A 12,107-nucleotide genomic window follows, 5' to 3' on the forward strand; every position below is an offset into this window, starting at 1 on the left:
AAACGCTGCCCGGGATTCTTCAGATTCAAAATGGAATTCCAGGCGTCCCTGGAGGTGATCGGCAGGCGCGTCGGGTAAGTGCAAATCGGGACCTTGCACGCGCGGCAAGCCCCGTTCACGAATTTCTGGCCCAAGATTTCAAACACCCCATGAGCTTGGTGAAATGTCCTGCAGACGAAACAAGACATATGGGTGCGAGGAGGGCAAGCGAGAGAGACGGGGGTCAGGAGAGAGAGACGGGGGTCAGGAGAGAGAGACGGGGGTCAGGAGAGAGACGGGGGCCAGGAGAGAGAGACGGGGGTCAGGAGAGAGAGACGGGGGTCAGGAGAGAGAGACGGGGTCAGGAGAGAGAGACGGGGGTCAGGAGAGAGAGGCGGGGGTCAGGAGAGAGAGACGGGGGTCAGGAGAGAGAGACGGGGGTCAGGAGAGAGAGACGGGGGTCAGGAGAGAGAGACGGGGGTCAGGAGAGAGAGACGGGGGTCAGGAGAGAGAGACGGGGGTCAGGAGAGAGAGACGGGGGTCAGGAGAGAGAGAGACGGGGGTCAGGAGAGAGAGACGGGGGTCAGGAGAGAGAGACGGGGGTCAGGAGAGAGAGACGGGGGTCAGGAGAGAGAGACGGGGGTCAGGAGAGAGAGACGGGGGTCAGGAGAGAGAGACGGGGGTCAGGAGAGAGAGACGGGGGTCAGGAGAGAGAGACGGGGGTCAGGAGAGAGAGACGGGGTCAGGAGAGAGAGACGGGGTCAGGAGAGAGAGACGGGGTCAGGAGAGAGAGACGGGGTCAGGAGAGAGAGACGGGGGTCAGGAGAGAGAGACGGGGGTCAGGAGAGAGAGACGGGGGTCAGGAGAGAGAGACGGGGGTCAGGAGAGAGAGACGGGGGTCAGGAGAGAGAGACGGGGGTCAGGAGAGAGAGACGGGGGTCAGGAGAGAGAGACGGGGGTCAGGAGAGAGAGACGGGGGTCAGGAGAGAGAGACGGGGGTCAGGAGAGAGAGACGGGGGTCAGGAGAGAGAGACGGGGGTCAGGAGAGAGAGACGGGGGTCAGGAGAGAGAGACGGGGGTCAGGAGAGAGAGACGGGGGTCAGGAGAGAGAGACGGGGGTCAGGAGAGAGAGACGGGGGTCAGGAGAGAGAGACGGGGGTCAGGAGAGAGAGACGGGGGTCAGGAGAGAGAGACGGGGGTCAGGAGAGAGAGACGGGGGTCAGGAGAGAGAGACGGGGGTCAGGAGAGAGAGACGGGGGTCAGGAGAGAGAGACGGGGGTCAGGAGAGAGAGACGGGGGTCAGGAGAGAGAGACGGGGGTCAGGAGAGAGAGACGGGGGTCAGGAGAGAGAGACGGGGGTCAGGAGAGAGAGACGGGGGTCAGGAGAGAGAGACGGGGGTCAGGAGAGAGAGACGGGGGTCAGGAGAGAGAGACGGGGGTCAGGAGAGAGAGACGGGGGTCAGGAGAGAGAGACGGGGGTCAGGAGAGAGAGACGGGGGTCAGGAGAGAGAGACGGGGGTCAGGAGAGAGAGACGGGGGCAGGAGAGAGAGACGGGGGCAGGAGAGAGAGACGGGGGCAGGAGAGAGAGACGGGGGCAGGAGAGAGAGACGGGGGCAGGAGAGAGAGACGGGGGCAGGAGAGAGAGACGGGGGGCAGGAGAGAGAGACGGGGGGCAGGAGAGAGAGACGGGGGGCAGGAGAGAGAGACGGGGGGCAGGAGAGAGAGACGGGGGGCAGGAGAGAGAGACGGGGGCAGGAGAGAGAGACGGGGGCAGGAGAGAGAGACGGGGGGCAGGAGAGAGAGACGGGGGCAGGAGAGAGAGACGGGGGGCAGGAGAGAGAGACGGGGGGCAGGAGAGAGAGACGGGGGGCAGGAGAGAGAGACGGGGGGCAGGAGAGAGAGACGGGGGGCAGGAGAGAGAGACGGGGGGCAGGAGAGAGAGACGGGGGGCAGGAGAGAGAGACGGGGGGCAGGAGAGAGAGACGGGGGGCAGGAGAGAGAGACGGGGGGCAGGAGAGAGAGACGGGGGGCAGGAGAGAGAGACGGGGGCAGGAGAGAGAGACGGGGGGCAGGAGAGAGAGACGGGGGGCAGGAGAGAGAGACGGGGGGCAGGAGAGAGAGACGGGGGGCAGGAGAGAGAGACGGGGGGCAGGAGAGAGAGACGGGGGGCAGGAGAGAGAGACGGGGGGCAGGAGAGAGAGACGGGGGGCAGGAGAGAGAGACGGGGGGCAGGAGAGAGAGACGGGGGGCAGGAGAGAGAGACGGGGGGCAGGAGAGAGAGACGGGGGGCAGGAGAGAGAGACGGGGGCAGGAGAGAGAGACGGGGGGCAGGAGAGAGAGACGGGGGGCAGGAGAGAGAGACGGGGGCAGGAGAGAGAGACGGGGGCAGGAGAGAGAGACGGGGGCAGGAGAGAGAGACGGGGGGCAGGAGAGAGAGACGGGGGCAGGAGAGAGAGACGGGGGCAGGAGAGAGAGACGGGGGCAGGAGAGAGAGACGGGGGGCAGGAGAGAGAGACGGGGGGCAGGAGAGAGAGACGGGGGGCAGGAGAGAGAGACGGGGGGCAGGAGAGAGAGACGGGGGGCAGGAGAGAGAGACGGGGGGCAGGAGAGAGAGACGGGGGGCAGGAGAGAGAGACGGGGGGCAGGAGAGAGAGACGGGGGGCAGGAGAGAGAGACGGGGGGCAGGAGAGAGAGACGGGGGGCAGGAGAGAGAGACGGGGGCAGGAGAGAGAGACGGGGGGCAGGAGAGAGAGACGGGGGGCAGGAGAGAGAGACGGGGGGCAGGAGAGAGAGACGGGGGGCAGGAGAGAGAGACGGGGGGCAGGAGAGAGAGACGGGGGGCAGGAGAGAGAGACGGGGGGCAGGAGAGAGAGACGGGGGGCAGGAGAGAGAGACGGGGGGCAGGAGAGAGAGACGGGGGGCAGGAGAGAGAGACGGGGGCAGGAGAGAGAGACGGGGGGCAGGAGAGAGAGACGGGGGGCAGGAGAGAGAGACGGGGGGCAGGAGAGAGAGACGGGGGGCAGGAGAGAGAGACGGGGGGCAGGAGAGAGAGACGGGGGCAGGAGAGAGAGACGGGGGCAGGAGAGAGAGACGGGGGCAGGAGAGAGAGACGGGGGCAGGAGAGAGAGACGGGGGGCAGGAGAGAGAGACGGGGGGCAGGAGAGAGAGACGGGGGGCAGGAGAGAGAGACGGGGGGCAGGAGAGAGAGACGGGGGGCAGGAGAGAGAGACGGGGGGCAGGAGAGAGAGACGGGGGGCAGGAGAGAGAGACGGGGGGCAGGAGAGAGAGACGGGGGGCAGGAGAGAGAGACGGGGGGCAGGAGAGAGAGACGGGGGGCAGGAGAGAGAGACGGGGGGCAGGAGAGAGAGACGGGGGGCAGGAGAGAGAGACGGGGGGCAGGAGAGAGAGACGGGGGCAGGAGAGAGAGACGGGGGGCAGGAGAGAGAGACGGGGGCAGGAGAGAGAGACGGGGGCAGGAGAGAGAGACGGGGGCAGGAGAGAGAGACGGGGGCAGGAGAGAGAGACGGGGGCAGGAGAGAGAGACGGGGGCAGGAGAGAGAGACGGGGGCAGGAGAGAGAGACGGGGGCAGGAGAGAGAGACGGGGGGCAGGAGAGAGAGACGGGGGGCAGGAGAGAGAGACGGGGGGCAGGAGAGAGAGACGGGGGGCAGGAGAGAGAGACGGGGGGCAGGAGAGAGAGACGGGGGGCAGGAGAGAGAGACGGGGGGCAGGAGAGAGAGACGGGGGCAGGAGAGAGAGACGGGGGGCAGGAGAGAGAGACGGGGGGCAGGAGAGAGAGACGGGGGCAGGAGAGAGAGACGGGGGCAGGAGAGAGAGACGGGGGCAGGAGAGAGAGACGGGGGGCAGGAGAGACGGGGGCAGGAGAGAGAGACGGGGGGCAGGAGAGAGAGACGGGGGGCAGGAGAGAGAGACGGGGGGCAGGAGAGAGAGACGGGGGGCAGGAGAGAGAGACGGGGGGCAGGAGAGACGGGGGGGCAGGAGAGAGAGACGGGGGGCAGGAGAGAGAGACGGGGGGCAGGAGAGAGAGACGGGGGGGCAGGAGAGAGAGACGAGGGGGCAGGAGAGAGAGACGAGGGGGCAGGAGAGAGAGACGAGGGGCAGGAGAGGTGTGGATTGTCGATAGGAGACTGGGGAGGGGCCTGGGAGCAAGGTGGGGCGGGGATGGGGGACGTTAAGGGTTCAACCATCGCTGCTCATGGTCAGAAATCCAACAGCACCATCCTGACATACAGGCCCACACACCCAGAGGCTGAGCTGAGAATTTTTTTCAGCCGCATCCCTGTTTAAACAGACACCGACTTCCGTGTGGACATTTCCAACACTCATCAAACTTTTATTCCTTTTTTCATTCTTACAGCTTCAGATGTAAAACTATCCAGCACACTGGTCCCACGCTGCGCACTGCACAAACTGCGCCGTTACTTCACACAAACTCAAGCAGCCACGCTCCCAACAAATTCTTTTTATTAAAAAAAAAGCACAAAATATTTTCACAAGTTTTAAAGGAGAATTTTAAAGCTATAGACAGACCCTGCGGAGGGCCTCCCACACGAGCCTTATAGGGTCAGGCTTAAACTGGTTTTAACTAAATTGGTTCGGAATATATTCAGATCTGGAGTTCACTTGAACTGAGAGCACAAAGTGGCTGCGTGAAACTCAAATTCAGAAGCACGCTCAATCTGGAATCAATCCTGATTCGAAGGTCTGCGAGGATCAGATGTGGCACTAACGTTCCACGCTCCGAGAATCAGCCCGGTGGGTTCTGCCACATTGAGCCGATAGTGGTTCATGCAAAGCGGCGGGGAAGGGGGGGGGGGGGGGGGAAAATCAGGCGAACGTTTCAAATCCAATCCGCTCGCCGGTCTCGGAGGGCGCCGCGAGTTCGGGCCGGGCGTCGGCAGTCAGAAAATGGTGGGTTCAAGTCCCATTCCGGAGACTCGAGCCCATAATCTGAAGCCACACTTTGGTGCGGTTACCGAGGGGAGTGCTGCACTGTCGGAGGGGGCCTGCTCAGTTGATGCGAACAATCTCAGGCCACTACTCAAAGAGGAGCAAGGGTATTCCGTCTGGCCAACCCCCCTCCGTCAACCAAGACCACCAAAAGAGTGACTGGTTATTTAGTTAATTACTGCCACTGGGATCTTGCGGTTAATTTTACTTTAAATTTAAATCGGATCCTTGCCTCAGAAAAGTGGAAGCTGTAGCTATCGGCCACAGGTTCCACCTTCCCTCGAGGTATGTGGCTTCTATCTGTCCTTTTCAGCCAGTATTGGGTTGCTATCAATGAGCTCGCAAGGCCGAGGCTAGGTAACTATGCTGAAATTGTCCAAGGAAGTTCTTAGTTGCTTTTCCTCAAAGCAGATTTGCGTTTGGTGACGGGCTGCTGAATGCCGTTTCCGGCCGCTTGCCCCTTCTCGCCGTCCTCGCCGCCTTCCTCCTCGGGCGCCCCTCCCTCCGCGCCTTGCTCAGTCACCTCTTCCAGCGGGCCGGCCGACTGCTGCTGGCTGGGGGCCGCCGGCTCGTCGGCTGCCATCGGCTCATCCCGGACGAGGATCACCTGCTCCGTGACGTCCCCGTGGTCTGGGGCCACCAGGTGACCCACTTCGTGGAGCAGCGGCTGCTGACTGGCGTGTTCCACTGCGGCCGAATCCTGCTTCAAAAGCAAAGGGGAAGAGCGGTGTCACGGAGTTGTCAAGGTCAGTCCGCTCCCCTCCCCTCCCCTGAGCAAAGACCGGCAGGCCCATCCCAGAGCAGCCCAAACCCTCCCCCCGCCCCTTAGCGCAGACCAAACCCTCCCCCGCCCCTTAGCACAGCCCAACCACCCCTCCCCCCGCCCGATAGCAGAACCCCAACCCCTCCCCCCGCCCGATAGCACAGCCCAACCACCCCCGCCCCTTAGCTCAGCCCAAACCCTCCCCCCGCCCCTTAGCACAGTCCAACCACCCCCCCCTGCCCATTAGCACAGTCCAACCACCCCCGCCCCTTAGCACAGCCCAAACCCTCCCCCGCCCCTTAGCACAGTCCAACCACCACCCCGCCCACCCCTTACCACAGCCCAACCACCGCCCCTTAGCACAACCTGGCCCCTCCCCCCGCCCCTTAGCGCAGCACAACCCAACCCCCCCGCCCCTTAGCACAGCCCAACCCTCCCCCCGCCTCTTAGCGCAGTCCAACCCTCCCCCTGCCACTTATTGCAACCCAACCCTCCCCCTGCCACTTATTGCAACCCAACACCTCCCCCCGCCCCTTAGCCCAGCCCAACCACCCCCCCCGTCCCTTAGCACAGCCCAACCCTTCCCCCCGCCTCTTAGCGCAGCCCAACCCTTCCCCCCGCCTCTTAGCGCAGCGCAGCCCAACCTCCCTCCCCCACCCCAGCAAAGCCCGGAGGCCCACCCCTCCCAGAGTTGTCTGGGAATGAGCTGAGACAGCACAGGGAGGCGAGCAACTATGTTTTCTAGTGACCAGATAAAGCAAAGCAGATTGTGCTGCCCCTTTGACAGACTGTAGTCTGCATCCCCGCTACTCCAGCTCCATCGCGCTGTCTGCCCATCACACTGCGCGAGTATAAGCTTGTATTATCTTAACTACAATCTGTCCTTCACGTACAGTGTCCATGACAACCATCCCGTGTGACGCCTCATCCAAAGCCATCGGTCCCTCCTCGTCCTCCTTCACATTAATGATAATTGTCGGATTCTCGGTTTCTCTGTTAACGTCCGGGTCAGGACCACTGCTGCTGACTTCCATTGGCTCGTCCTTTGGAGCCACCACAGAGGCTGTAGCCGGCTGGCTGGTGGAAGCCTCGCTGGGGGGCTTGGAAGCAGACAGGCTGGGGGGCTTGGAGGCCGCCTCACTAGGGGGCTTGGAAGCAGACAGACTGGGGGGCTTGGAAGCTGCCTCACTAGGGGGCTTGGAAGCAGACAGGCTGGGGGGCTTGGAGGCTGCCTCGCTAGGGGGCTTGAAAGCAGACAGGCTGGGGGGCTTGGAGGCCGCCTCGCTGGGGGGCTTGGAGGCCGCCTCGCTGGGGGGCCCCGGGACAGCCTGGCTGGCAGGCTTCAAGGGAGCCTGGCTGGGAGGCTTCAAGGGAGCCTGGCTGGGAGGCTTCAAGGGAGCCTGGCTGGGAGGCTTCAAGGGAGCCTGGCTGGGAGGCTTCAAGGGAGCCTGGCTGGGAGGCTTCAAGGGAGCCTGGCTGGGAGGCTTTGAGGGAGCCTGGCTGGGAGGGGCCAGGACAATCTTGCTGGGGGGGCCAAGCAATGTATGGATGGAGTGTAACTGGGCGGCCAGCTGCTGCTGCTGTTTGAGTTTCTGCTCCTCCTCCAGTTTTCTCTTCAAGGCTTTCTCTTGCGCCAGGCGCACTGTGATCATATCCTTCTGTGCGTGAGCAATGGTCAGGTGTTGCATCTCCTCCTGTAACACATCAAGTACAAACCCGAGTCAGGACATCAAGGAACTACAGGAAACTTTCTTTTATCCGGCACGGACGGGACCGACGTGGTGCCGGTTCATCAAAAATTCCGGATAACCGAACGCTATAATAAAAGATACGGAGCTGAGAGCTCCGTGTAAAGCAACAAACCCTGTTGCTTAGCAACAGGTTCAAAACAATGGCCACAAGTTGCAAGCGTCTCTGTAGCTTAGCAACAGCTGCAGCCACACCCTTGCACAGCAACACATGGAGCAAGGCAAGTAATAAAAGTTACCTGAACCTGCTCCTGAATTTTGCCGGTTAACCGACATTTCCGCTTATTTAGGGGCTGGTTAATCGAAAGTTTCCTGTAGTTGGGTTTTCACGACAATCCGGTAGCTTTTATGATTTCGTTTTTCTCGTCTCAGCCCCCAATGCCATGGTGGGGTTTGACCTCACGCCCTTTAGGTCACTAGTGTACTATATAATAACTTGTGTTTATATAGTGCCTTTAACGGAGTAAAAATGTCCTAAGGCACATTACAGCAGCGTTATCAAACAAAATTTGACACCGAGCCACATAAAGAGATGCTAGGACAGGCTTGGTCAAAGAGGTAGATTTTAAGGAGCGTCTTAAAGGAGAGAGAGGCAGAGAGGTTCAGGGAGGGATTTCCAGAGCTTAGGGCCTTACAGCTGGCTGCCAATGGTGGGGCGAAGGAAGTCAGGGATGTGCAAGAGGCCAGAATAGGAGGAGTGCAGAGATCTTGGAGGGTTGTAGGGCTGGAGGAGGTTACTAGACCAGGAACTAAACATACTAGGTTATAAGGTCTACAGGAAAGAAAGGTAAAATGGTAATGGGGGGGAGGAGTAGCCTTAGTGATTAAGGATGAAATCACTTCAATGATAAAAGAGGATATACAAGAGGTAAGCAGGCAGTGGAGACTTTATGGGTAGAATTAAGAAATAAGAAAGGATTTAAGACTGTCGTGGGAGATGTGTATAAGCCCCCTGGTAGCAGCTGTGAAGTGGTAGATTGTTTAAATGCAGAGATTAGACAAGCATGTAGCAAAGGCAGAGTGGTTTTAATGGGAGATTTTAACTTTCATGTCGACTGGGATAAGCAGATTAGCACGTCAGAAAGGTAGTGAATTTCTTGAGTGTGTCCGAGATAGTTTTCTGCAACAATATGTCCTCGAACCAACAAGGAGGCATGCCATATTAGATTTAGTAATGAGCCAGATTTAGTTAACAGCCTAATGGTGCATGAACATTTATCCAGTAGCAATCATAACATTATCGAGTTTAACGTAGTGTTTGAAAGGGAGAAACACGGAACGGCTCAGATTCTAGATTTAGGTAAGGCTGACTTCAATGCGATGAGACAGAGACTGTCCACAGTAAACTGTGCAAATCCGTTAATGGGTAAAACAACAGAAGAACAGTGGGAGGTGTTCAAAAAAGAATTGAATGTGATACAGAACCAGTTTATATCCCTAAGGAGCAAGAGCCCTACTTGCCAAGAAAAGCAGCCATGGACGACAAGAGGTGAGGGACAGCGTAAAACCAAAAGAAAAAGCATACAAAAATGCAAAAAATAGCACCGATCCTGGCAAATGGGAAAGATACAAAGAATAGCCAAGGGTGACAAAACAGATTGTACGAGCTACAAAAAGGGAGTAAGAAAAGAAGCTTGCCAGGGATATCAAAATGAACACAAAATATTTTTACAAATCTATTAGGAAAAAGAGGGTGGTCAGGAGCAATGTTAGCCCCCTGAAAACTGCTAACGGTGATATTGTCAATGATAATAAGGAAATGGCGGACATGTTGAATAATTACTTTGCGTCAGTATTTACAGGAGAGGAAATCCCAAAGAAACTAATACTGAATCAGGGACAAGGACTTAATCAAATTAACGTAAGCAAAATAACAATAATGAAGAAAATAATGGCACTAAAGAGTGACAAATCCCCAGGACCAGACGGTTTCCATCCCAGGGTTTTAAAGGAAGTCGGTGAGCACACTGCAGATGCCCTAACTATAACTTTCCAAAGTTCTCTCGATTCAGGAACCGTCCCTTTAGATTGGAAAATTGTGCACGTCACTCCGCTATTTAAGAAAGGTGAGAGAGGGAAGCCAGCGAACTACAGACCAGTGAGTCGAACATCTGTTGTGGGGAAATTGCGAGAGTCTATAATTAAGGATAGGGTAACTGAACACCTTGAACATTTTCAGCTGATCAGAGAGAGTCAGCATAGATTTGTAAAAGGTAGGTCATGTCTGACGAACCTGACTGAATTTTTTGAAGCAGTGCCAAAAGTAGTGGACAGGGGAATGTCTAAGGATGTTATTTATATGGACTTCCAGAAGGCATTTAATAAAGTCCCACATAAGAGACTGTTAACTAAGGTTGAAGCCCGTGGAATTAAAGACAAATTATTGACCTGGTTAGGAAATTGGCTGAGCGGTAGGAGACAGGCAGTAGGGAATGGGTAGGTACTCTAATTAGCAGGATGTGACTAGTGGTGTCCCACAGGGATCTGTGTTGGGGCCTCAACCACTCGCAGTATTTATTAACGACTTAGATGATGGGATAGAAAGCCACATATCGAAATTTGCCGATGACACAAAGATATTGCATTGTAGGCAGTGTAGATGAAAGCATAAAATTACAAAGAGATATTGATAGTGAAGGGGTTAAAATGAACCCTCTCAGAATTCAGACAGCCGAGGTGACCACTAATTAAGTGATGCCAGCAAAATTAAAATCAGAACAAAGGAGTGGGGTCATGTGAAAATGAACAAGAACTAAAAGAAACCAGGTTGAGATAAGAAATATCACAATAAAAATTGACTTACGTAAAAAGGCAAAACTAAACAAAAGACAGTGTGAGAAGCTTCGAAAAACCAAGATAAGACGCAGTTGTGGGACAAGACAGAATATGTGTGTTTTGTGTAAGCGAGAAGGAATATGCTGCTTTAGCTAAAAAATTGTAGACACAGCAGAATATAGGGTTCATGGGAATTTGACCTGTGACCAAAGGCATAGTAAGATGTAACTAACCTTTACTAATACTGAAAAGAATAAATAAGCCATATGTGATCAGGTGATTATTGTAATACAATGTGATCAGGTGATTATTGTAATACAATGTGATTGGATGAAAATAGAATAAAAAGCTGTACCAACCAAGAGAGAATGAGAAGGGTGTCGCTAGACCGCGGGGTCTATGACCTTCTCCCAGAACATTCTGTTATTAAACTGTGTACTTTTACTTTAAGGCAGACTCGAGTGAATTTATTTTTCACCAACAATAGATTAAGTGAATGGGCAAAACTGTGGCAAATGGATTTGAATGGAGGCAAATGTGAGGTCATCCGCTTTGGACCTAAAAAGGATAGAACAGGGTACTTTCTAAATAGTGAAAAGCTAGAAACAGTGGAGGTCCAAAGAGATTTGGGGGGTCCAGGTACATCGATCATTAAAATGTCAAGAACAGGTACAGAAAATAATCAAAAAGGCTAACGGGATGCTGGCCTTTATGTCTGGAGGGCTAGAATACAAGGGGTAGAAGTTATGCTGCAGCTGTACAAAGCCCTGGTTAGACCACACCTGGAGCACTGTGAGTAGTTCTGGGCACCACACCTTAGGAAGGATATATTGGCCTTGGAGGGAGGGCAGCGTAGGTTTACCAGAATGATACCTGGACTCCAAGGGTTAAATTACGAGGGGAGATTACACAAACTAGGGTTGTATTCCCTAGAATTTAGACGGTTAAGGGGTGATCTGATCAAAGTTTTCAGTATATTAAGGGGAACGGATCGGGTAGATAGAGAGAAACTATTTCCGCTGGTTGGGGAGTCTAGGACTAGAGGGCATAGTCTAAAAATTAGAGCCAGACCTTTCAGGAGTGAAGTTAGGAAACACTTCTCCACACAAAGGGTGATAGAAGTTTGGAACTCTCTTCCGCAAACGGCAATTGATGCGGGGGGTCAGTTGTTAATTTTAAATCTAAGATTGATTGATTGTTGTTATTAAGGGATATGGGCCAAAGGCAGGTATATGGAGTTAGGTCGCAGATCTAAGTGACCACACTTCAAAAATACTTTATTGGCTGTAAAGCGCTTTGTGACGTCTGGTGGTCGTGAAAGGCGCTATAGAAATGCAAGACATTTTTTTTGAACGCATAGCTTTCTGCTTGGACCACGCCCACAGACATCCCTTAAAGTGCCCACATTGATATTCGATTTATAACTATTTCAAGATACACGAAACTTTGGTTTATCCGGAGGTTAACTGTCCGGAATGCTCGAACCACCGGCAAAAATCAGGAGCCGTTTCGTTAGTTTTTTTTTTCTTTTCGTTGCTTTTTTTTCCACCAGTCAGGCTCTGCAAGGTCTCGCTGAAGCTGTTGCTAAGCTACAGAGACGCTTGCAAGGTACGGCCGACTGTTTAGAAGCAAGCAACAGGGTTTGTTGCCAGATACGGAGCTCAAAATCTCCGTATGTTTCAACATTAGCGCTGGTTTGTCCGGCAGTTTTGATGGGACGGCAACAGCTCGGTCCCGTCCGTGCCGGATAGCACAAAGTTTCCTGTATATTGGCTCAATACAACAGTCTTATCTGGAACTTTGGAAAATTGATACACTGGAGGTCAAGGGGACTGAATGGTGCAGTGATGTACAGGGCTGCCCAAAGTCAG

At 55.3% G+C, this 12,107-nt stretch overlaps 1 protein-coding gene across 2 annotated transcripts in view; it reads right to left on the reverse strand.

Annotated features, from left to right (window-relative positions):
• Positions 1-4,442: 4,442 nt before the first annotated feature.
• Positions 4,443-12,107, reverse strand: part of sympk (symplekin) — a 75,541-nt gene continuing 67,876 nt past the window's right edge. Inside the window, exons 24-25 of one of the 2 annotated variants that reach the window (XM_085973445.1) lie at positions 6,607-7,407; positions 4,443-5,650 (exon numbers count right to left, since the gene is read on the reverse strand). In XM_085973445.1, the coding sequence (XP_085829571.1) occupies positions 5,339-5,650; positions 6,607-7,407 (1,113 nt within the window). In that variant the 3' untranslated portion in view covers positions 4,443-5,338. Of the gene's footprint in view, positions 5,654-6,606; positions 7,408-12,107 lie in introns of both variants that reach the window. The other variant, XM_085973443.1, reaches the window with a different exon arrangement.

This window comes from Somniosus microcephalus, chromosome 34 (assembly GCF_052327205.1).
Source record: "Somniosus microcephalus isolate GS21.2 chromosome 34, FLI_Smic_1.0, whole genome shotgun sequence".
Classification (NCBI taxonomy): domain Eukaryota; kingdom Metazoa; phylum Chordata; class Chondrichthyes; order Squaliformes; family Somniosidae; genus Somniosus; species Somniosus microcephalus.